Source organism: Indicator indicator, chromosome 2 (genome assembly GCF_027791375.1).
Source record: "Indicator indicator isolate 239-I01 chromosome 2, UM_Iind_1.1, whole genome shotgun sequence".
Taxonomy (NCBI): Eukaryota; Metazoa; Chordata; class Aves; order Piciformes; family Indicatoridae; genus Indicator; species Indicator indicator.
The window spans coordinates 39,422,223-39,448,518 of record NC_072011.1 but is presented as its reverse complement, the minus strand read 5'-3'; the positions used below and the strand labels follow the sequence as shown (position 1 = coordinate 39,448,518).

At 38.7% G+C, this 26,296-nt stretch overlaps 2 protein-coding genes across 3 annotated transcripts in view; one reads left to right on the top strand and one right to left on the bottom strand.

Moving 5' to 3' along the window:
• The window catches only part of STRN (striatin), a 64,682-nt gene extending 56,380 nt beyond the window's left edge, over window positions 1-8,302 (top strand). The window contains exons 12-18 of the mRNA XM_054399290.1: window positions 165-212; window positions 803-924; window positions 1,719-1,886; window positions 3,882-4,022; window positions 6,557-6,664; window positions 7,965-8,051; window positions 8,133-8,302. Of these exons, the coding sequence (XP_054255265.1) occupies window positions 165-212; window positions 803-924; window positions 1,719-1,886; window positions 3,882-4,022; window positions 6,557-6,664; window positions 7,965-8,051; window positions 8,133-8,302 (844 nt within the window). The remainder of the gene's footprint in view (window positions 1-164; window positions 213-802; window positions 925-1,718; window positions 1,887-3,881; window positions 4,023-6,556; window positions 6,665-7,964; window positions 8,052-8,132) is intronic.
• Window positions 8,303-20,895: 12,593 nt separating this feature from the next.
• VIT (vitrin) overlaps window positions 20,896-26,296 on the bottom strand; it is a 35,076-nt gene continuing 29,675 nt past the window's right edge. For both annotated transcript variants that reach the window (XM_054395894.1, XM_054395885.1), the window contains 5 exons: window positions 24,704-24,851; window positions 24,403-24,506; window positions 23,666-23,892; window positions 21,689-22,202; window positions 20,896-21,074 (listed from right to left, as the gene is read on the bottom strand). In XM_054395894.1, coding sequence (XP_054251869.1) covers window positions 20,896-21,074; window positions 21,689-22,202; window positions 23,666-23,892; window positions 24,403-24,506; window positions 24,704-24,851 — 1,172 coding nt within the window. The remainder of the gene's footprint in view (window positions 21,075-21,688; window positions 22,203-23,665; window positions 23,893-24,402; window positions 24,507-24,703; window positions 24,852-26,296) is intronic.

Below are 26,296 nucleotides of genomic sequence, written 5' to 3'. Positions count from 1 at the left end.
TATTTTGAAAGAATGCAAAGAATTCCTAGACAGATGGGAGAGGAAGTTGTGAGACACATTAGAAGATGTATGAGTGGTTTGAAGAATTTAGCAATTCTGCCATATTTTTGTATGTGGTATTACACAGTGCTTTGCATGTTAACTTTTTCTTGTACTTCGTTTAGGAGTGCTTCTCTTGATGTAGAGCCAATATATACCTTCAGAGCCCACACGTGAGTATTTCCTGAGAAACACTGTCATATTTTAAGATTTTTAAACAAAATATATTTTTAAAAGTAATTTCAACCTTGTCAATTCGTGATTTTATGTGATGCTTTTAGTTCTCTTGTTATTTAAAATATCTGCATATGTTAATCTCCTTTCTGCATAAATATGTGTGGAGCTGGGTACACTGTAGCTTTAAAAAAAGAAGCCTACAAATTTGATGCAGCTCAAATTTGGTTATATGTTCTGTTCATCATTTCACCTCTTGCCTGCTTGCCAGATACATGCATCTGTTCGCACTGAATTTAAATTTATTGGATTGATTTAATGAAAGAGCCTTGCTGTTTATGCAAAATAAGAAAGCTGATAGTTTAGAATTGTGATGCTTCTCTCATATTTCACATGCATAATGGTTAAATTGTCCTGATTGTAGTAACATAGACAAATACTGTGATGGTATTTTTGTGGGAAATATGTTGCATTCCATGTAGTAAGTGACTTGTACCTAACAGGGAATCTTGATGATTCCGTTGACATTTTTTTTTTCACATAATCATAACGTTGATAATCATTTTTGCTTTGGTGGGTTTTCTTCCAGTGGACCAGTGCTCTGTGTGGTGATGAGCAGTAATGGTGAACAGTGTTACAGTGGGGGAACAGATGGCCTCATCCATGGCTGGAATACAACCAACCCAAACATTGACCCCTATGACTCTTATGGTACGTTTCTGCCATGCACACCAGTGAAATGATGCATTTACTGACATTAACATTGTGTGGCTTATAATAGGTGGGTAACGCTTCTTAGGGAATTTACACGAGAAGATTGTCTTCAATTACTTTAAGTAAATTTTTGTTTTAATACCAGTGTTGGTTGGTGAGAAGATAAAATTCATCATTTCCTTAAAAAAGGACTTGATCTCATCACAGATTTGTGAAGCAGCTAGGTTGAAAAAGTAAAAGACTAAACCTGATACTTCGCAAGCTCAGCAAATGTGTATGTTAATGGCTTTTTATTCAACAAATTGCTCTGCAGCTGAGATAAAAAGAGGTTGTTTAGTCTGAGACCAAATCTATTAATCTAAAAAAGCCCAGTTTGGTAGGATTTACGAGCTCTGAATGGATGTCAGCCTTGTGTCTGTGTTTTAAAACATTTTTCACTTAGAGCTTAAGGTGTGGTTGGCCACAGAGCTGGTTTATGGAAAAAAAGAGATCAATGTGCTATTAGTGGTTGAAAGTAAATTTTAAAGTCAAAGTGTTTTTGTCAGCTTTGGTACTGTCCCTTCTGCTACAACATTGTTTTGTTCCATCAGACCTAACCTGGATAACTGAATGCTGATGAAATTCAAGAATCTTCTACAAGAATAATTGAGACTTCTGTATTGATATGACCTGATGGGTCTTGCTTTTTTTCATGGACTAGCTTCTTAAGGTTGACCCATAAGCACAGACAAGGATACAACTGTTGACTTAAATCAGATTTTGTTTTGAAATATGGTTTGTTCTTTTCACAGATCCTTCTGTTCTGAGAGGTGCCTTTGTAGGCCATACAGATGCAGTCTGGGGTCTGGTTTACAGTGGAGCACACCAGCGTTTGCTGTCCTGCTCAGCAGACGGCACTATACGTTTGTGGAAAGCTACAGAAATTGCTCCAGCTCTCAATGTATTTAATGATAATCAAGGTACAGAAAATTGCCTTGAAGTTCATGAGCTTCACCATTCAGGCTGCCATACTTTTGGCTACTGATAGAAACCCTTCTTGTATGTTTTGGTACATTTTATATCTTTAGGAATGTTTTGGGGAAGAATAAATATTGGGTTTGTTCTTTTTTGACACCAGCTGAATACACACCTACATGCAAGGGGACAAGTCACGTACATCTAAAAGCCAGTTGCAACAGATGGTCTGCTGGTGTTACTAGAATAATGGAGTGTAATATATCCTCTTCATAGATGAGATTTCATTAAGGCCTTGATTTTGGTTTTTCCAGAGTAAAAACACCTTTCTTCCCCCCAACAGAGGTTTGCTTCATCTCAGGCTAGTACCATTGTACCTTCCAGGTTATGTTCCTTTTGCCTCTAACTCAGAGATTCCAGTTGAATTTCCAAGTTTGCGTATTAACTAAATAGCAATAACAGTAATCTTAAGCATTGCTAGTTGAAAAAAATGTACTCCTTTAGATCTAGTTACTGAAGTGTCATATCCAAATCAAAATCCTATTGTTTAGAGTGTAATTTATTGTAGCTAGTCTCTTAAGTGCACTGGAATAAGTCCCGTTGGCATGGCCACACTCATAGAGCTGATCGTAATCGCCAATAAACCAAGGCAGTTTCTTAGCTCTTCAGAACAACTTTGAGACAAAATAAACTTTGGCATAACTGAACAGACCTATCAAATTATGAAGTAAAGCTGATCAAGTCTGCTATTACTTGTTAGTTAAACCACACTGACTGAAACAGAAATGTTTAATTTATTTAAGTTCTTGCAGAACTATGTTTCCAAAGGTCTGCAGGATTCTCAGAAAAACATAACTGGTTTACTGCCAACTTGCCTAATTGTCTGTTTTTAAAAGTTCCTGATAGTGATTTTGCTTGGTTGGTTGATTGGATTGGGTTTTAATTACTAAATTAAGAGGGAAGGTGGAGTAGTCTTGCCTCACAGAGCTAATCTTTGGGGGGTTTACATTCCAAACTGGAATGAAATGCAAAATTCAAAGATCGTCCTTGGAAATTGAGTTTTCCTATGGTTTATTGAGAAGTTTGAACAAACTGTCTAAAATGCCTAGCAGTCATCATTATAGGCTTACCAGGAAGCTGCAGATAAACAGGCATTGCAGTGGTAGAAAAGGTCACTTCAGAAGCAGATATGTTTTCTGCTCACACCAGTCATTTTTGACTTTTTTGGAGTACTTGTAGATAAGTGACACCATTCCTGAGCAACATTAACATTCATGAGGTCATGTGTCCAGTAAAGATGTTACTCCCATTACTCTTGGGTTTAGAGGGAGGTGATGATATTCCTGCATTATCTGGATTTATGGACATTAGGCTGCTTAACATTCAGTGTTTCACTCTCTGTCTCTTCCTCCTCCTGGCATCTGTGCAGTTGGTGGTGTTCTTTCACATAGTGGGTAGTGAACAAGATACTTGTGGAGAAAAATCCTAAGAGATATTTCCTATACCCAAGTTTTGCTGATTTGGCTTTCTGTCCTGTAGTGTTCAGACATCTACAGTGTAAGGAGATCAGATACATACCATTACGGGCAAGATGGATGAAGCTTTGTAATAAAGAGTTTGTAATGTGTTTATGCAACATTTCATGCTAACCATGTCAGCATATAAAATTTGCACCTGAAAATCTTTGCTGGGTTTTTTAAGCTCCGAATTTGCCTACATTGATAATAACATTAATCACCTGTTGTGTAAATGAGTTTACCCCTTCAGTTACATATCCTTTGTTGTTGATATGCCTAACAGAAAAACAAGATTAAGATAGTGATCGTACAGGCCAATTTATTTAGATTTGCAGAATGTAAATTTTTAAAATTCCTTTTGCAGTCATGGCCTTTTGATATTAAAGGGCTTAACTGGTTGGGGTTTTTTGTTTGTTTGGAGTTTTGTTTTGTTTTCTTTACACCAAATTAATTTGAGAAAATGTTCTCTACGTTGTTTTATAGAAATGGGAATTCCTTTGTCAGTAGATCTTGTGAGCAGTGACCCAAGCCTCATGGTAACATCGTTTAACAGTGGATACACTAGCATTTTTAACATGGAGACACAACAGCGAATTCTTACCCTGGAGTCCAGTGTGGATGCTAGTAAGTATCAAAAACACTCAATGAAACCCAAAACTAAAAAATAAAAAATGCTTAAGAGCAATAGATACTGTTGATAGGCTTTTTGCTGTTTCCAAACAACTACTTAGTATCGTGATAAATTATAACAAGAATTATATTACAAGCTGTGTTTTGAGAGGTAACAGTAAATGTTTACTATTACAGCAGATCTTATGGATATTTCAGTAGCAGAATAGTGCACATACTTTTGTAAGAAGGTGGAAGAAACAGGCCCATGCTATCTAAATTCCTCTTCAAGGAACAATATCACAAGAAAAAGCACAGATTTCTGTAACACAACCTAGTGGTTTTTTCAGGTTCAAGGTTTCTATTCTTGCTTTGGTCTAAAATTGCAAGATAGAGGTAATATCAGGAAAATCTAAAGGTGAATTTATTAAAAATTTGAGAGTGTATGTGGATTTTATATATATACTGTTTATATACGTTCTCAGCTCATTTGTCATTGGGCTTTAGTTGAAGTTTTCACTGTAGAAGAAAAACAAAGTTTCAGTGGAAAGAGTATTCACAAGATCTCATATGATGCCGTGGATCATGGCAATGGCCAATATCAGAGTTTTTAGAGAAAACTGTAAGGAGCCTGCTATCAGTAAATCATTTTACCTGGGTCTCAGGAAGGAGACTAGAATGAGCTAAAGGTTGCATGTTGGTAACATGGTAAATAAAAATGTTCAGTCTTTTCTAAAATCTTGGTACTCTTTTTCTCCTAAAATATTTGTTACTGAACCCTCCCACTATATTTTAAAAGGGAGTAAACCCTTCTTGGCTTTGCTTGTCCATTTTAGAATGACTGTCATAAGAGGAGAATGTGTCATCCCCTTTACATTATTCCTTACTGTGCAGGATTTCTCTTCTCAGCCCACATCTTTGTTCCTGTCTGAAACAAGATATTTCTAAACCAGTTGTCTCTATTCAGTGGACGTTAACTTTCTTCCTTTTTTTTTCTTTTCTTTTTTTTTTTCCATCTCCTTACTATAATTCAGTAATACTCCTTAAAGAAAACAAGGTCACAGTATGGCAGCCAGCCATCCCAGCTTAGTATTTTCAGTTACATAACAGTACTATAAAGCTTACATGTATTTGCAAAAAAACCCAAAACTTTCTACAAGATCTAGGCAAGAGAAAAACAATTCATCTGAAATGTCCTACCACCAACACCAATTAAGGACTCCTCTGCTCATTATAAGCTTCGAGCTGCTTGCCATTTTAAAACTCTGAGGATATCTGGGTTCAAACTAGGGCATAGAAGATTCAACCTCAACCTGAGGAGAAACTTCTTTACAGTTAGGGTGACAGAGCACTGGAACAGGCTCCCCAGGGGGATTGTGGAGTCTGCTTCTCTGGAGACTTTCAAAACCCACCTGGATGCATTCCTGTGTGGACTACCCTAAGTGATCCTGCTCTGGCAGGGGTGTTGGACCTGATGATCTCCTGAGGTCCCTTCCAACCTCTGTGATACTGTGATCTGGCTGTGATTGAGTCTCATGTACTTTTAGTAGAACTAACTTCAGAGGTGGTCATTGATATGCATGTTTTTTCTGTAATTTACACTTTCATAATTTTTAAGTGTTCTGAAGATGATGATGCTGTTTAACAGTTCAGGTTTTTATAGAGAGATATAAAATTGAAATCTTTACTACCATCTTAGTAGCAAATGATCCTATATTAATATTCTGTTGATTTTAGTAATAATTTTTATTAGATGACATGAGTGTTCTTTGGCAGCAGTTTACCTAAACACAGTCAACTCCCACATTGAAAGAAGATAACTGTATTTTGATGTTCTGTGGAGTAGGTATTTGTGTATATGTGGCAATGTATGCCTCTTAAGACCACTTTCATACTTGTAAGTGCATTGCAGCAATGCCTAGATTTCTAACACAAAAGAATTGTGTACTTTTTTGCATGTGTGCAAGTGTGTGCATATACACACACTTACATATACTTACATATATATGATACTTCAAGATTTCTGAACGTTAGCAAAATTGCTCTCCTAGGAGTAATCTAGCATCATTTTCTTCAATAAGAATTTTAATCCATGTTTATAAAATAATAGTAGATGAGTTTTACTCTGTGAGGGTGAGGGCTTGAGATACTGTTTACTTGGAAACATACTGCTCACAGTATTAATTTTCCTATATTGTCTGTATGTTATCAAAAAAGCTTGGCTTGACAATAGAACGGATGTGGAAGTAGGGAAATGCAAAAAAGGTATTTTGGTATTTGGCTTTACATTCTTACCTGTGTCCCCCTAAAACTGCGCCCAGAAGTTGGACCTTGCTTCTTTGTATTTACACTCACACATATGTGTTTGTAATTTGGAAAGTATTTCAGAGTAAATCACATTACATAAGGCGCTAGCTGAGAATTTCCATTGTATAGAGGTAAGAATTATTTGCAGCTAAGACTGATTATATATTTCTTAGTATCAATCTTCTAAAGAACTTAACAATTTACATGTATTTATATGCTTTTTCTTTTTCTTTCTTTCTTAGCAATCAATGCCTCCTGTCAGATAAACAGAGTCATCAGCCATCCAACTCTTCCAATTAGTATCACTGCTCATGAAGACAGGCACATCAAATTCTATGACAACAACACAGGTACGCATCTTTTCAGCAGGTGCTAGTCAATGGCAGTTGTTTATCATATGATATAAACAGAATTTCATTGTGATTAGTATTGTTTATGTGAATGCTGGGGACTGTAAAGAAAAAAAAAATCTAATATCCTCTGAAACAGAGATCTCTCATCACCAGTAGAGCCCAAAGATTGCCAATCTGCTTAAAACCTTTTTGACACAGTGATAATGAACCTACATCATTCTCTGACCATTTTTTTAATTACTTATGTGTAGGGGTTATCAATATTGAACATAAAAGGAAGCTTTTTCAACGTCTCCATATGTTTCTGTTCATGTTTCTTCCGTTGTGTTGACTGTTATTTTGATCTAAGGGCAGGAAGCTCTAGCACTTCTTTAGTGCTTCCGAGGCCTCTGCCTGATGGATTGGAGGTGTATTTCTCCAGATTTCTCACTTCTGCAGAAACAGCTGGACAGCTTATAATATTTTCCCTAATTTACGGTGTGAGATGCACTGGGATGTGTAATTATGAATCTCACATAGGTTTTAAAGGACTTTTTGATAGGAATAGTAGAATTAATTTGATATTCTGAATGTGAATCTCGATAAATTTAAGTTTGTGACTTTTCTGCTTCCAGGGCTCACTGTCTTATGAGTTACATTGAGATCTTTCAATATTCTTGTTGATTTTTAAGTTTGCTGTTCCCTAGGGATATGTTAAAAAAGAGGTGAAAGGACCCTGTGGAAGCTGAGGAAAAAAAAATGAAAATAGTTTATATGCTTGATGATACAGTTCTCTAATAAATAGCAAATGAAACAGCTGCTCATATTTTTTTCTGTTTTATTATCTTTTGCAACAACCACCCACATTCAACCCTTGATTTCTTATTTTTAACGTGAAATCATATGGTAATAATAATAAGCTGTGATAGAATATTAGTTTTCATTTGGATTGACTGACATTGTCCCATATCCATACGTAGTTTATATTCATTGCTTCTTAGTTATACTCAGACTTCACTCTCCTTCCCAGTCAAGACCTTGCTCCTGTACTTGCTTGTACAGATATTTAAAATGCACAGTGATAAAACGCACATGGTGGTTTTGCAGACATAAACCAAAGGTCTAATGAAGTTGGTGATATCGGTACTCTGGCACTCTTGAGACTGTAAAAATTAAAAGAAGGACTTGCATAATTCTGATGATTCAATCATGGGACAAGATCTTGTATTTATAATATTAGTGGTAGGGTTTAAGCAGTGCAAACAGATGATAAAGTGAATTGCAGAAAATAACCTAAGTAATTCCTTTTCTTTCAAAGGAAAACTGATCCACTCCATGGTAGCTCACTTAGATGCAGTTACAAGTTTAGCTGTTGATCCTAATGGCTTGTACTTGATGTCTGGCAGTAAGTATATTCAGATTTTACTTTCTTTCTCGTAATGGCAGACGTGAGAGTTACAAAGAAAACTGTTTCCCCTTTCTTTAGGTCATGACTGTTCGATTCGCTTGTGGAATCTTGAAAGCAAGACCTGCATCCAAGAATTTACAGCTCATCGCAAAAAATTTGATGAGTCCATTCATGATGTGGCATTCCACCCCTCCAAATGTTATATTGCCAGTGCAGGAGCAGATGCCCTGGCTAAAGTGTTTGTATGACAGAATGCTTTCCTTTCAACTCTAGCTTTGTATATATTTAACCAGCTGCACAAAAGAGAAGAGGAGGGCATGGGTCTTCTTATCCTGCCATATAAGTCAGAGAATGTTTCTAAGGGTTTAGTTTTGCAGGGTGCTGTTTTCTAAATTGACATTTGTTCTGATTTCTGTGAGCTCAGCTGGTGCTGAGAGCTTGAAATCTCTCAGTTTCAAATAGTTAAAAAACAAAGAAGTGCTTTTATTTCAGAGGGTGTGAATTTTCGTCCAGGCAGGCCTTGGGTGAAACTAGGTTAATGTATTCTTTATTAATAAAATGGAGTACTGGAAAGAAAGGGGTCTAGTTGCATCAGGGAATAGGAAAAGAGGGAAACTTCCTAGGATGCTTCTCATTGAGGAATCTTAATGTACTTAAATTATGTGGAAAATGTGTCAGTTCACATGCTCATTACTTTGTCATGTGAGAGGCACTTTGTCATCCCTTTGGTCTTAATAAAATAGGTATTGTTCAGAGAGCAGTAGTGGATGTTCAATCTTGACCATGTGGCTGCTAGCCTAAGATAAATGCAATTCAAAGAAAGCAAACTAGTAACAAATTAAAATGCAGTAAATCTTTTCCTCACATGTTCTGTGTTACACAGTAAATATTTAATTTGCAAAAAAATGTATATGCTTTTTTTAAGACTGTATTAGCGTGTGGCTAGAAGCTGAGCCTTTAGTATAGTCCCAATTAACAGTAGACTGAAACAGTCTGTATGTACTATAGTAGCAGACTTAACTTATTCAGATTTATAATGCTGTTTATTCTTGGAGGTCTGGCACAGGAAATTCCATGAAGTTTTCCAAAGAAACTGTCCTACAATGTAACTATCAAACATTCATCTTCATCTCCTCTTTCTGTCAGTGCTAAAAAGGGTATCATTCTGGGCATTAAGGATGACAGTGAAATACTTCTTTCGAAGATTAAATCTTTACCTGATGCTTTGTATGAGTCCTACTAGTGCAATAGGTGGGAAGTATACAAAGTTCCATTGTTTTGAGAGCTTCTGCTACTTCGAGGGGTATTTCCCAGCTTCACCATTTGTGGGACTTACACCCAGTGAAGAGGACAAGATAATCACACCATTGATTAGGTTACCTGAAGAATGAGCAGTGCTTGTAATTTCTCAACAGACATGTGTTAAGTGTTCAGAGCCTCTCTGTTGATTTGAATGACAGCTTTTAATTTGTTCTTTTAGTCTTTTTAACCCTTCTTAAAGGAAGATGAGTGGATTCTTTTCTATTACGTGTCCTCATCAGAGTTACTACTTCTAATAAGCCTGAAGTTGATGTTTTCTTCTAATGGGAAGGGAAGGCAGAATTTCTGCTGGAGGTGGTTTCTAGTGCTGATGTGAGTAAGAAAGAACCCAGTGCAACTCTTCCTCATGCCAATCTGAGGTTAAGACTGGAAACTAGTTAATCTTTACCTTTAAACTCACACTTTGTAAAAAGGACTCTTTGAAAATTATCAACATATAGGGTTTGACTGTGTATTTAGAGTGGCATCTGGGGACAGGACCATATTTGAAGCTGATTTCAGAGTTGAAATCAAATATATTATTTAGAATAAAAGGTTCACCTATGCTGTTTGAGCCTGCAACACATATTTACTGCTAAAATATCCTGGAATATCTTTTATTGCTTGGAGTATTCAGATATGTCACTTCATAATATTGATATGCAAAATATTTCCATAGATAAGGTTAGAACTTTACAGGAGAGAGATGACTACAATAGTAATTCAGATTGTTTAGTTTTTTAAACTGTTTTGGCTGTGATCGAAAGGTTGAAACTTGGCTGCAAAACTGAGCATTCAGCTTTGTGAGAGTTGTGTACTTGACTCATTCTTTCAGTGTCATTATTTTATTTCTTTTTGAAGAGGAGATTACAAAGATTTATTTGGAAAATTCTAAAAGTTCTATATATTATATATGTGTATATATATATATATATATTGTAAACATGTATTAAATGTGTCTAGTAAGGGAAGACTCCATGGGTGCATTTTAATGTTTTAGTATTAAGAGTTCTCTTGAGTTTGTGTATACAAAGGATAATGGTGTGAGTATGAAATGAATGTTGTGCTTTTGCTTACACAGTACAGTATGTAGTTACAGTTGTTGAAATTGCTGTACATAGAACTAATAGACTGGCATGCTTGTTTTTAAAGACTGTCATTCTGATTACAATTGGAATGTAAGAAGTGGCTGTTCAAATGTGAATTGAAAGAGGTTTCCTTCTCACAATTGAGCTCTTGCTCAAACTGAAAAGTGATAAATTTTTATTTTTTTTTAAAGCTGGCAATAGCTAGAGGATGAGGTGCCTTTAAAAAACAAAACAAATGTAGCCTTACAAAGAGGTTGTGGAGTATATATATTTTTGTGCTAGTCTTCATAATCGATGTCAATGTCTTTCTACTGTATTTGCTCACATACTTGGACTGCAGGGTATTGTGCATGAGCCTGTCAGATCTTCTGAACATCATCACAGGTGTTAGGGGTGAAAAAATGATTTAGCTTATTTAGTCCATCTGCTAAAGCAGGGTTGTGGACTTGCGGATTTTAATAATGTCTTGGGACAGTGCGGTTTAATGCAGCTTCCTTTCGAAGATTATTTCAACTATTATGTCTCACTGGCAGGAGGATTTACATGATGTTCAGTAGTTGTTGTTTGTAACTTCATGCCAGTATTCCAGGTCATGTTTTGTGCCATTTTTGCATATTCCTCATTGTCTTTGTAATTTGAGATCTGCATGCTCACAGTGATTCTAGCTGTGTATTTCCATTCCTTTCCACTTTCTTCAAGATAATTTTTTAGTGTGCTTCTTACACATTTTTTTCTTGTTTTCAGCTTTTTAGCTCAGTTCTTCATATCTTAGTGTGCACAACACCATTCCACATGCACAATTTGTTGGACTCAGACTAAAGGTCACTGATTAAGCGTGGGTTTTGTTGTTTTGTTGTTTTTTTTTTTCTTATGCAACATAATGCTTTTGTGTAGGAAGGCCAAAGTTTTGGGCTTCTGGCTGATGTCTCACAAACCAAATTCATGTTTCTTTCTATCTGACAATTGTTTTAAATAATTTTGAGCACTCTTGCTCCTTAATTTTCTCCTTCACTTTCAATGTGTTGTTATGATTCTTTTGCAGCTAGATACTTAATTCCTGTTTCATGATTGTCCTGGGGTTTATAAGCTCTGAACTTCTGATCTCTGAGGGCACCACATTATTTTACGTCTTTCCCTTTTATGTGCAGTTCTTCCTGGTTCAGTGTCGTTGGTAACTTTCATGAATATGATACATAAATCTATTGAAAATGAAAACAAAACCGGACCTAAGACTTACTCTTGCAAAAAATACATTTTGGTGCGACATCAGTATATGACATTTTACCATTACTTTTCCCCCTAATTTGCATGGTACGTTTTTTTTTTTTTTTTTTAAATGCATAACTCAAATTTTCATGTGTACATAAGTTTAGCCTGTTGTACTGATTTTTGGGGTTAATAATGGAAGAATTTTCAGTCCTTTCATCTGTTGAAAATTGGTCCACTAGGTTTAAATACCCTAAATTTCATTTTCAATTTACTTCACTGCACTGTTTACTTTCACATATTTGATTCAGTTACCAAAATGCTTACACAAAATGATTTGGAACTCTAGATATAGTACATAGATATATTGCAGAAAATTCACTCTAAAAAATCCAAGTGAAAGCCTAGTGTCTGCATTTATTTTTGTGCCTCGAAGAGAATGCTCTTGTCATACAGCATGTGGGATTTTATTAGTTGTAAGAAAATCACCTGAATAACACTGTTTGGATCTCATACATCTTTTTTTTCCTCATAAACTATGTTCTTTAGCAAGAAGCTTATAGAACTATGTGTCACATACCGTAGGTTATTTCTTAGGCTGTATGTTTTCAACCAATGTTACATTAAAGCAGACCCATATGTGATGTGTTTGAGTAAGTGTGTGGTGTTCACCATACAGGTTTGTGATGAGGCCATACGATGCTATTTCACAGCCGTGAATTTAACTGGAAACTTACCCTTTTGAATAAATGTGTAAGAGATAAAGGACTTAATTACATCATCCTTTTCCCCACCTCCTTCCTCATGTTTTGTCAATGTAATTTTTTGGGAGCAGCAATTTCCGTAAAGATGTGTCATTTCAGCTGTGTTTGATGGGCAGAAGTGTTAGTCCATCTCAAAGGAAACAAAAAATTAAAAAGCAGGCATTACCTGCTGCCTTTCAGGATCTGTCGTTTGGCAGTGTCTTTGCAGATGGTCCTAGGGAGCCTACTTGACACCTGTGTGAAGTATCTAGTAAACCTGGTACTGTGGGTTGAGGTTAAGGAAGTCATTGTGGTTGTCCCTGTGCCTGTACAAGAGACTACAGTAATGATCTCCTTGGAGGCCTCTTTGCTGAAGCATCAAGTTTCCACAAGTAATTTCTGCAGTGTGGGAGTATCTGCAAATGAGATAATTTGTATTTTTGACTTTGGAGACCTTTAGGCTGTGGTCCTCAGACATTGTAGCAGGACGAATCTTTCGTTTCCAGATAAATATGTAAATACAAAATTGCAGGACTAACACTTTGTCTCATGATATCCATTAATACTGACCCAAAGCCACAACATTTGGAGAAAAGAGTGAAATTTTAGGCTTGTTTCACCTCCCCCCTCCCTCCAGTCATAGTCTGCATAGTTCACGTGTATTACATACAGTGTTGTATGACTCACTTCACACTGAATAGCCCATTCTGTAAAAAAATACTCCTTCAGTACTTTGCTGTGTATCTTTCAGTTTTCTGATGAGATAGAAATAACTGTGAAAACATGATTATAATATAGCATTTTAAAACATTCTGAAATTTGTGGCTGTTTAGCAGAAGTAGTTTCAGACTATACTGTTAAGAACGAAGAAATCAGAATATGATAGTAAACCACTTGCATATGGTAAATTGGTTTGTGTAAAATTTTTCCATCTTTGACATGGCAATTTGAATTTTCTTGGACTTCTGCTGTTGGTGAGCATTGTAGGGATTCTTAGTGTAGCTCTTAGTGTTGAGTGACAGAGAGGAAGCCAAGATTTCCCTGAAAAACTACTCAGATGCGTCAGGAAGCTCCCTTTTTCCATAAGAACACGAAGACACTGAGAATATTAGATCTAAATCTGATAATGTGTTTACCTCAAGTGTGTTAGAGCAGGTGAACTGTCTTGATTCTTTCATCAGTATCTTTAGGCTTAAAGGTGAACAGCAGTACAGAAACAAGTGATCTGTAAACCGCTACTCAAAACCTCTGCAATTTTTCTACTGATCAGCAGAGAAACCGATGGAAAACAGTGTTAATCCAGCCAGTTATGCAGGGGGTGTTTCACAAGAAATAACCCATATTGTAAAAAAGACACTATTACATGAAGCAGAGCAAATGAGCAAACACCTGGGGAGTAGGGGGCATCTAGCAGGACCTTTGTGTAGAGAGTCCTCAAGCAAGTGCTTTTTGCTTAGCTGGTGGACATAATCCCAGGAGGGGGGAGTAGGTCGGAAAATACGACCTTTAAAATGATGTCTCTGCCTGTGTTAATGAACATACCTGTTGTTGTGCAGGTTATCTATCATTTTCTTGTGTTTTTGTCATCCCATTTAAATCCTCCTTCAGACTACATTTTCTCAGACTCCTAATTTCTCATTGATAGTGCAGTCTCATTGTAGGGTAAACTTCATAAAGAACTATTGATTTTTCTCTGAGACTGTTTCATGAAGGGTGGTGGGGTTTCAGCCTCAGCTCTGCTTCTTCAACCACCAAAAAGCTGGTTTGTACCTCCTTATTCCGAGTTTGCTTAATTCAGCTGAGTTACCTCTTACGCTCCACCTGCTGACTTAATTTTGCTGCTCTGCAGTCTGTTGTGAAAACTTACAAAATGCTGTAACATTTAAGATGTTTTCTAAAATCAAAATACCACTAAAGAAGGTGTAAACCAAGTTGAATAGTACAATTTGTAGGTCTCAACTGGTTCATTGTCAGGAGAGATTTGTTGCTAGATGACAAAATTGAAACTGTCTGAGCTAAAAAGGCATGTAGTAATAATATGTGTGCTTTTTACTCCATCTTCCTGATTAAATCTGGGTTGTGGTATTGTGCTTTTAGACTAGTTTCACCCTGCTTGTGTTGCCTACCCATGCTGTGATATTGAAAGATCACATTTGTGTTTAAACCAGACCTGCACATGTGTTTCTAAGGTGCCGAAAGCCTTGTGTTGATGTGGTCCTCAAGCCCAGTCTACTTGTATTCCCTCAGTTTGAATTGCAGGCTCCCAAAATTACTTCCTTGCTTATTTCAAGAAACCCTTCATCCTCACACCAGAGTATTAGACTGGGATGCTGAGAAAGATTTATGCAGCTGGATTTGTACTGTTTTGAAAGGGAAGGGATAACTTGCTGCCAAGCCAAATATTCTCATTATTTTTGGAATACTTATTAAAAGCAGCCAAAAATGTTGTATAAGGAATAAACAATGGACTTCAAGCTAATATTTTTCCATTGAGAATTTATATTTTTATTCTTCCTGTCATCAAGATAGGTACTTTTTGAATGTAGCTTGTTTTCAGATGTATGGCTCCTAGAATTATTTTCTTGCAGTCAGGAATTTACAGACATGAATATCTATTGCAAACTGTCTCATACGTGTTAGCCCTTCTTCTGGAAATGCAAACTGAGCATGTTAGCTACAATTTCTTGTATCTTTATAGCCCAGGCAAACTGCGAAGCACTCTTGTGCTGTGTTTTCTTTGAATCGTGCATCAGAAAAATCTTGTGGAAGTAAATCCATGACAAGAAGACTTGTTGCTGTAAGATTTTTTGTTTTTTGTTTGTTGACATTTGTCAGCATATTGACTGCCTGCATTGTATTTTGTATAAATATCTTCTATTGCTTTCTTTCAAAAGAAGCTGACAGGTTAAAAAAGGACAAATTTCTTTGCCTTATGGACTGTAGTTTGGATTTTGTTGGGTTTTTGTTGTTGTTGCTTATATTAATACACTCTTTTTTTTTCCTCTCTGCTAGACTAGTTATTGAACTTAGAGTTACTTGACAGTTCTCTTTTGGAGAGGATCCCACAGGTGATGACCACTTAAACGTTAATAACTACAGTTAATTCTGTAAGCTTCTCTTTTGGGTCACTTCCATGACAGATGATATGAAAAGGCTGCTGTGACTGACAAATAAAAAGCTGAAGGAAACTAAGACTCCCCATCAGAGTTATGATGAGGTTATGGTTTTGCATGCCAGTTATGAATCACTACTTTGAAACAATGTTAGGCTTCGGGTGTTTTGTGAAGTGGTGAATCCAAATGAGAAATAGCTACTCACTTGAGTAGTAGTCTGCTTGTCAGTTTTTGTGTCAGTACAAGGCTTTGTCATAATTTCAGTTCCACCAAATTACCTTGATTCAATGCTACTGTCATACAAAAGTGAATGTTAGTGAGAAACTGTTTTCTAATTTGTGAAGGAAGTAGTTTTCTGAGAGTAAGCATCCATAAATTTAATGAGTTCAGAAAGGTTCTTAATAGTGAAGCATGAGAAAAGTAAAAAAGTGATTAGTTCTCCAAAGATTTTATAAGTATTATTAAAAGGATGCGCTTTTGCTTTAAATGAAAATGCTTCTTCAAACACTTCACACTAACACTCAGTAGTTTAAAATCCTGGATAAATATCTAAAATGGCAGAGGGATATTAATTGGAAATACGCCAGTATATTTTTGAGCTTCTTGGTTGCAGCCCTGAATTTTCTTTTTCACTGTAATTCATATTTCGTGAAACTTCTTGAATAGGTTATATTTAAATCTACATTCACTTGCCTGAACAAGTAAATATTTTGTCATTAAAATTAGATAAATCTGCTTATGTTAGTGTGTTATTTAAAATGAGACCATGTCGACATAACCATGCAGATATTTGTATTGGTATGACAGTAGTGAAGTGTGGTACCTGTGTTCTTTGCTGAGCAAAATCACATGGACATCCAGAAATATGCATTGGTTTTTAAAAGCAGCTTTATTTAATGTTCCAGCAGCAAGTAAGTGTCATTTGTACCATATAATTATGTAAATTGGGTGCTAATAAATACTATTTTTCAACATTTTGTTCTGTGTTCATAATTATTTTATTACAAGATGTGTATGGTCTCAGAATGTGTACTAGGAGATGGAAGTACACTCAAACTAAGACAAGTATATGTTTGGAGTGGTATGAGGTAACTACATGTGAAATTCCTTGAACTGAACATGTGTGCAGTGTATTTCCAGAGAGTAGTCTCATCAGTGTCTCAGGTTTTTCTGTCCTCAGTATGTCTTGGTTTTGTACTGCTCTGCCATCCTGGCACTGTAGACATCCCACATCTTTCCATGCACTCAGGCACACAGTCCCCAGCACCTTCATGGAGTGAACAGACATGCATTGTGCAGCAGCTGGTCTGTCAGTGATGCGTGGAGTGCAGCAAGACATGGTGCATTAAGGACATTCATAAAAATAAGTACATGGTTCTATGCTTCTATGCTTGGAGATAGAATGAGGGAGAGCAAACCACACATCACAGATGGTAGTTGTGTTTCTCCAGGAAGATGCTCAGAATGGCAATGTTGAGGGGGTGATATGGGAACCTAAACAGAACGGAGCAGAACAACTTGTTAGTAAGTCCATCCTGTTTTTTTCTAAGCTGATAGGTGGGATAAGCAAAGTTCTTGTCTCCTCTTCATGGTAGGTAAAATAACCCTTCTAATTTAGTCCTACTCATCTTCCCTTCCCATAGGAAAAAGGGAATTTGTGAAACGACAGTACAATGGCATTCACCCCAGTGTTCTGCCTACAGAGAGGGTCAATAGAAGATTCCTGAGATAGGAAGAAAGATAGCACTGACAATGTAGAACTTACCCACCCGTATGGGAGGCCTTTGTAACACCCTTGTGAGTTTGCCTGTGAAAAAGATGTCCCCATAATGATTTGGGTGAGAAAAGCAAGTGTACTCTCTTCAGTTATGTTGTGGCAATTTTAACTACCACTTCTGATTGTGCTTTAAAAGAAGCAGTTTCTATGAGTGTTTTATAATACATGCAGTTCAAGAACTCCCAAGTTTTTATTAGAAATCAGAGAAGGACTTTTGCTGATACTAAGAAAAATAGCACTTGTGTCTAATTGCTGTGAGTGATGTTGCTGGTGTCATGCTAAAAACCTGTGATACTGCCCAGTTTAAGTTTTTAGCACAGGTTAAAAAAGACTGAGGGACTTGAAGCACTCCGCTACATAAATGTGTGCTTGCAGTGTTTTCAGTATGTAGGTGATGTAGCAAATGCACATCGCCTGGTACTGTCTAAGACTTCGCAAACTGAAATGGGAATGGAAAAGGGATCAAGTTGTTTTTGTAACATTGCTGATAGAGAAAAAGTAGAATGATTGAGAATGACTACCAACCTTGCTAGGACTTCTATAATCTAGTAAGAACCTCAGCTGCGTTTCAGAAAATAAAATGGTGTGGAGCATATTTGGTGTTTATTTTTTCACCACATACAAGAAGACATGTAGTGTATATGCCTTTGGGACCATTTTATTGCATTGTATTGATAAGCGCAGAATAGCTTGTATATGTTACAGAAGGAGTTCTGCTGCTTTCTTCAAACAAATATACACCCTCGAGCATTTATTAAGGTTTATACATAAGTTATCTTGGTTTTTAGTAAAACGATGTTTATAGACTTTAGTAGATGGCAGATATTTTGATTGCTAGGAAAGGTAAAGGTTAACAGGGTGTATTACAGATTTTGAGGCTTGTGCTCAATTTTACAGTGTTTATGAACAAGACATCAAAGTTTAGAGGATATATTAAACATTAAACCACTTTTGGGATCCACCAATTTCAACATCATCCCAAGAAGTTAGTAGAATTGCATATTGACAACCAAGGGCCACAGATAAGCCATTTAAACAAGAACAAACCCTGAAGTGCCCTTTATAAATGCTTGACACAAAAGATAGGAGTGCAGCTTCCCTGTGAAAGAGCACTTGAAAGTCCACTGTTACTGCTTGAAGTTTAAGCTTTCAGAAGAAATTAAAACATGAATCCTAAAGAGCATGTGTGGCTTTAACTATTCCTAATGTCTCAGTCAGCCATGCTGTCCTTTTGACAGAGCACAAGCAAAACACTGGGGAGTTCCTGCAGAGTACCAGTCTGTGCTGGAAGAGTACAGCTGGAATGGAAATCGATATGTTGTGGGTAAGCTGTTGCATTAAAAATTTAACTTCAATATTAGGAGTAGATAAAAGGTAGGACTTAGACCTTTTTCTCAGTTAGCTCCAAATTAAATGCCAAGCAAACAGGTTTTCAAACAGTAAATCTGATGTCTGAAGTTCCCAGTAAACTCAGTTTGTGTTTTGAGTTTTATGCAGCTCATATAATGTCGCTTACGGACTGAGACAGATGCTTTCAGCAGCATAGTGGTTAGGGAGCTGGGTCAGGAGGTTGCTTTGCTTCTACCTGGCTCTTATCAGTAATATTTTTTTTTTTTTAAATACAAGAGGGTATTGATGTGGAAGTGTAGCAGCATAGATTACTGTTAAACTCTGCATAAAAATATATTTCATGTCTTTGTTCTGCTCTTTCCCTTTTTTTTTTTTTTTGGTAGATGGCAGTGCCCCCTGTATCTTCTGTCTGGGTTGGAATATTGTATTGATGCTGTTCAGTTAATGCTGGAACTGAAGGTTTATTCTAAGAGGAAGACCTGAACCTTGTCTGTGTAAAACCAGGGAAATACTGTTTCATCTAGGATTGGTTTCATTAACCTCTTGAGGGGACCTCAGCTTGGGTGATGTTACCACATCAGGGAGATCAGGAAGAGTCTGCCATTCTCATTAGTTCACATTACACTTACTTGATTGGTAATTCTTGAGCTACTTCAGTCATATTTCCAAGCATAATGGTTTAAAAGGTTGTGATACTTTTGCTGGCAGAAAGGAATTTTCCTTATAGTAATTTACTTCAATGAACACTTGTATGTGACTAATAAACATCCTGGTCATGTTTATTAGAAGTGTAAGTGCTTTAAAAGCCTAGCTTGTGAGTAAGATGTGGAATCTGAGTTTTAATTTCTTCCCATTTCCTGTTAGTTCTACAAGCCAGACACAGCATGGCTTTGCTATAAGATGCCTGAAAATGAACATTTTTATTGGCTCTGAAACTGCATCCCTTTCCTTTGATTACTTTGCTTAATCAAAATATTTTCTTAAACTATACTGGATGGAAACATAACCAGTAACTGCTGCTTCCTAATTAAATCACAATTCTTTTGGCCCTCTTACTGTGTCACTCCTCCCCTACTCACTAATGGTGTGGCTAGTTCTTCACTTAAGTAACAACTGTGTGTTTTGAATAATCAGGGATGTAGTAGGTTCATTTTTAAATCAATCCATAAACCAGAAATAAATCCTAGATGTGGGAGAGGGTGTCTGTAAATGCTCAAAATGCTACTTTTCCCAGTGTATAATAGAGGACTTCAGATAATTCCTTCTTAAATCATGTTAATGGCTCTTGAATAGCTCTCTTCACCTTAGAGACTGCTGTAAACTATTCTGGGGCGTGGTTTAATGTTTGGGCACAGGGCCTCAAATGCTTTTCTGATTGTGAGTATCTTAAACCCACAATTTTTTTAAAACCCATAATTTTCTTCAGAGTGTCCTCTGTCCTGGCAGCTCTGCAGGCCTTGAGCCACACAGGAGTGGAGCAAGAAAGCTAAGGGGAAAAGATGCTTGTCAAAATCAAATATTAATGCAGTGCTCTACAAGTCTAGTTCCCCTGTGTTGGCTGCTTTGTGGATTTTGGGCTTTGTTGGGGTTGAAAAATGGCTGTAGGGTCTCACAGCTTGAATCTTTCCTCTCACTTATTTTCCAGCTTTTAGATTTGAATAAATCTCAGTGCTTGAGTTTACACTAACTCAAGTTTAACTTGCTGGCAAGACAGCTACGTGGTGAGAGTGCCTCCTTTTAAGAAGGTATTCAATTTTCAATTGTGTCCCATCAAAAATGCCTGGTATTTCAGCCCTGATCTGAATGTTGTCTGGTGGGCAGTACCACTTGGAAATGCTTCTGCCACAGCAGCTGAGCAGCATGGTTGCTCCCTGAAGGGACCAGGCCACTTGAGGAAGCAGATGATGCATTTTAAGGAGCTTTTGTACCAAAAGGTGGGAATCGGACAAGCTGGGACTCTATACTGGAAGCAGCTGTTAAAACAGCTTTAGTTATTTATTTCCTCCCTGTTTAGTGTCCTTTTCACTATCCATCCAACTCGAAGGTTCTAAAGGGGAAAAAAGGAAAAAAAAAAAAAGGAAAGGAAAAAAATAAAATCGACAGTGTACCAGTGTTATCTGCACAGGGACAGAGCTGCTATCAACCTTGCTGACTGGAAAAGAAAAAACACCTCCAGTATGTCTTGAACTGAGGGCTGGCATTACCCCTGTGGCACTTGGCATGCCATCAGCATGGCACCTGAGGCTCCCATCTTGCTCAAGTCCATCAGTTTCGTGGCTGGGAATTAAATTCTATGCAAATGTTTTGGATGAGCTGATTAACAAAGCGGTAGAGGTTGTCAAATTCATCCACGAAAAAGGAATGCTCCTGATCAGGGTCTGTCGCAATGGCTTCCAGTTCATCTTGGGCTGCCCAAGCAACGCCAACAGAGTAAGTTATAACTCCTAGAAAGAAACCTAGAGTTTAGTAGGAGCATAAAGGGTGTCATTGCATTAAATTTGATTTAAGGTAAGTACTGCAAATGCTGTTGCTAGACCACAAAAGTAGGAGCAGTGAGTTGCAGTGCACTCTCGCTGTATAAAAATGGTGGTTTTAAATTGAAGGGAAGGTCTAGTCTGTGCTTTGGAAGTACCTTTTGCCAAGAGCAAAAAGGTTTAAACAACAGTAAATCTTCTGCTCTAGGTCTGAACAAGAAGTTCTTGTTTCAATGCAAATATCTTCCAATATTTTTGGAAGATGTGTGACTATCTTGACTGGAAAGCCAAAGGAGGCTTCATGTGTTACTAAGACAGTAGAAGTCCCCTGAGATCTCCTAGACATAGCTGCATTTTGCTAGATTTATGTGATCTTTTACAAAAAAATGTAAAAATTTAAATGTCCTTATTCAGATGTTTAACCAGTGCTTGTCTTGTTAGAGCTGAGTGAGACCCCAGCGTGAGGTGCTACTCTTCCTTCATAAAGTTTTATCCAGTGCCTTCAAATTGTGGCAAACTGCGTTTCTCTGAGTTGGATAAATGCTGAGGCATGTAGGGAAGCAGACAGCAATAGAAGAGCTTACCGTTTTGGTGAGCTGCCATGGCTGGTGCTCTGACATCATCGTAAGACCTGCCATCTGTAATGAGAATCATGATCTTTCTTTTGTTGGGTTTGGATTTGCTAAATAGCTGCTCTGAGGCGTAGCTGATTGCTGCTCCTGTGCTGGTCCCACCGCTCCAGTAACTGATCCTTTTAATAGCACTCAGCACGTCCTGCTTTGTGCTGTACTTGTCAAAGCTGAACTCCAGCCTTTGCTCATAGGTGTACTGAACAGCTCCAATGCGGGTGTCCGTGTCTGAAATCTCAAATTCCTTGCTGATGTTGGCTACAAACTGGAGGACTGTGCGGAAGTTGCTGGTGCCAACACTGCTGGAGCCGTCGATGACGAAGCCGATGTCAGCGGAGTTGAGGCACGTCTTGCTGCAAACCAGCCGCTCGATGTCACAGACCCGCTTCACTAGGGGTTGCACCACCTTGTGTAGGCTGAACCAGCTGGGCACATTGATGGCATAGAAACCATTTGTCCTGCACACTGCCTGCAAGGCAACACAAGGATGAATGAAATGGGAATTCAGTCTGCCTGTTTCAGCTGGGATATGTAGCTGAACTGTAAACATAGGCTCCTGGAAAGAGCGGTGCTGGAGTCTGAAGTGGCCTCTCCTCAGTCACCATCTGCTTCCCTGGGAAATGATGTCAATGTAGCACCACAGATGCTTCTGTAACAAGACCATTTTTCCCTGCCTTTTTTTTTTTTTAAATCTGTGGGATTGATCTGATATTACAGTAGTCAAAAAAATGTAATAAGTAAGTTTGCCACCTGCCAGGCTTGTGTAGATGAATCATAGAATCACCTGGGTAGGAAAGGACTTCTAAAGGTCACCTAAGTCCAACCCCTCTGCAGTAAGCAGGGACATCCTGAACTAGATCAGGTTGCTCAGAGCCCCATCGAGCCTCACCTTGAATATCTCCAGGGATGGGGCACCAACCATCTCTGTGGGTAACCTGTTCCAGTGCTCAACCACACCCTCATTATAAAGAACTTTTTCCTAACATCCAATCTAAATCTGCTCTTCTCTAATTTAAAACCATTGCCCCTCATCCTATCGCTGCAGGCCTTTGTGAACCAGTCCCTCTCCAGCCTTCTTGCAGGCCCTCTTCAGGTACTGGGAGGTGGCAGTTGGATCTCCCCAGAGCCTTCTCCTCTCCAGGCTGAACAACTCCAGCTCCCTCAGCCTGTCCTTGTAGCAGAGGTGCTCCAGTCCTCTGATTATTTCCATGGCGCTCCTCTGGACCCACTCCATCAGGTCCATGTCTTTCCTGTATCGAGGGCTGCAGAACTGGATGCAGTACTCCAGGTGCAGTATTACCAGAACAGAGTGGCAGAATTGCCTCTCTTGATCTGCTGGTCTCACTTCTTTTGATACAGCCCAGGATGTGATTGTATGCAGAAAAGGCATCAAAATGACAGAGCTGCTGTTAATCTGGCTCCAGTGGGCATTATGTGGGCCTGTGTGTTTGCCAGGTCACAACTTCAGTTCCCATCATTCAGGGCAGCAAGGAAATTTTGCCTGCTGACAAACCCTATTACCTTGAATTAAAGCCTGGGACTGAAGCTGGCTTATGGTTGGATCATACACTTCTAAGCAGGAGAAAAATATATGCAATTTTGATGAAAATGCAAAGAGCCTGTAAAGATTCCCTGTTGTGATGGCTCTGCCAAATAGTAAAATTCTTTTTAAAATTGTGATTTTATGTAACTGGCGTTTAGACAGTAAAAAGCCACTAGCTCCATGATGCACCTTAAATCATAACTTTGCTGACTTCATCCCCTTTCTGACATCAGTATTTCTGCCTTTGTACCTTTCTGCCTTTGGCTCTTTGTACAGAAGACCTCAAGACAGCCTAAGCAGGGCAATAAATGTAAGTGGTAAGAAGGAAAGATAAATGCTCTGGATGAAATAGCTTGGAAAGTTTAGTCAGAGCCCAGGTCAGGAAGTACCTTGTCCACAAACTTTGGTTCGATAACATTCTGCTTCTCACTTTCAGCAGCTGCTTCAATAGTGACAAAAAAAATGTTGATGCCTGATTCTCTGGCCAGCCTGGAGGCCTCCTCCACTCTGTCAGTTGGCCAACCATCCACCATCACTACGACCACGTTGGGTGCTCCACGTCTATTTCCATTAGCATCCAAAAAGAAGCTTTTATTAACAAATGAAAGTGCCTTCCCTGGAATCAGAAGATGAGAATGAGTTACAGGGCTGGAAGCACTTTGAATGATAATCTCATGGAATGGCAGGCAGTGGGTTGATTCAACTGTTTGGAGCCTTTCCAACAGCTGGGGAAATCAGTTTCTGTGGCTGTGTGTACAGTAGAGGAAGTTGCTGCTTTTAGTGCCAAGTGCTTGCTTGAGCCCTCCTGTGCTGAACTACATCCAGTCCCTCCCCATGCCCCATGGAGGCTAGGGGTGACAAGCTGGGTTAGCAAGAATCCCCATCAATGTCAGTAGGACCTGCCCACAAGGAGGAAGGTAGATCCTGTCCACTTGCAACAGAGCTGCAGCACAGCAGACCAACGCAGGCAGGCCACAGCGGTAGCAGTACACTCTCTGCCATGCCCTAGCGCTGGAGTTCCATTCAGTCACAGCCTCCATACCTGGTGAGGAGGTGTGGCCTTGCTCCAGCCTAGGTTCTGGAGCCCTCTCTTAGCTGAGGACATGCAAGCAGCCCCATTACCTACCAACATTGGAAAGTCCACCTTTTTGTGGGATTTTCTCAATGGCATCTCTTAGGTCCTTGGAGTTGGTGTAAGTTTGTAAGTTAAATTCTGTGGAAGGGTCATTGCTAAAAAGAAGAAACGAGAGCAAATGTTGGTTTGTTTCATATGCAACAATGCAAAAGCTGTATGACTGGTCTGTGCTGCCTGGCCTCTGGCTGCAAGCTGGAGACATTTAGCACACGTCAGCCACAGAGCTACAGCTGCCAGAGTGTGCAGTCGTGCTACAAGGCAAATGGGAGTAAGCTGCATGAGAAGCTCATACCCATACTGAACAACGCCCATCAGAGGACCAACGCTGCCAATGCCGAGGGCTTGTACTACGTTGCTGAGGAACTGCTTCTGGAGCTGAAAGCGGCGTTTACCAATGCTCCAGCTGCCATCAATCAAAAAGGACAAATCAATCTTGCAATCTGAGAAAAGACACAGAAACACAGAAAGTATTTTCATTCCTTTCTGACAGCTTGTGCTTCTTGTGAAGTCACTATATCCAGTGACTTGTCCTGCTCCACAAGCTCTACCAAAAACCCTTTGACAAGGACAAGTCACCTCTGGGGGCTCAGTTATGTCCTGCTCCTTAGTAAACATGGTCCATGGCATGATTTTATCCCATACTACATCCAAGCCTGGCTGGGAACAAATAGGCAAGAAACTCTCTCCAGAGGTCAGTGTGCAAACATTGAGTTCTAGGGCAAGTAAGGAGATGTCAACCACACAGGAGCAAGCTGGCTTATGTCCTGTGGCCTCAAAGCCACAACATGGGCTTGGCCCACTTTATTCACAGCCCAGAGGTGGTGAGAGTTTGTAAAACCAGATGTGCCCCTTGGATTTTGTGGTCTGGCCACCTGCAGAGCGCAGACTGCAAGGTTTTCTTTGGTTATGCTTTTGTGGGCTTAATTGGTATAGTAGACATAACAGGAACAGGTCTTCATATATGGTGTTAATGCTGGTCAGAGGGGAGAGAGCACCCCATCAGTTCACTAAACACGATGCCCAGGATGTGCCTGGGGCAAAGGACATCGTGGGGTTTCTTCAAGGATCTTTTGATGACAGTCCTGGCAACTCTGCACTTTTAAATGATAACTGATAGGCAACTTCTTTCAGGGTGGAGCTAACATTAGGGATAATGATTTCACTTGGTACGTTCAGACTGAGAGAGGGCTCTTTTCATATGTAGCTGTAGGCAGGCTGGTACCTGTGTGTGCAGTAGCAACTGTGTGCTGTTGTTTGTTGCCTCTCTGGGCTGAAAGCAGTTTTTCTAGAAAAGCTACACCTGCACCCAAACTCTTCCACCTAGTTACACAGACAAGCTTCATCTTAGTGATTCTCATCACTGCCAGTCTGGTTTTATATCTCTGTAAGTTAGTGAGTTGGACTGCAACAGGGGTGGGATCAAAATTTGGCTTAACTAGAGCGCTAATTAACATTTTACCCCTCTGGCGTCTGGGTCATCCCCATCTCTTGATTTCTCTTTGATGATGCCTCCTACCAATCAGACTTTCTAAAATAGTGTGTTTTAATCATGAGGTAGCCTGAAGGTTACAAAGCACCAATTGTTCTTATGGGCTTATGCAACTGCCTCCCGTCTCATTACCTTCAATTTTTTTCTCCTGTAGCTGTCTGTTTTTCTCATTTTAATAATGCTGTATTATAGAAGCGTGACTGAGAACTGTGTGTGTTCGCAGCACATCGTGAGGCTAGGCCACGAACCCACAACAAATAATACCTCAATTAACGGTCAAGTTTTCCTCAATTTGCTGTCCTTCAAAGGGAGCTACACCATGCAGTCTGTATGTGAAAAGTGGGAGTTTGTTAGCCAGCAGGGGCCAGGCATGCAAAGATTTACATAGACTTAAAT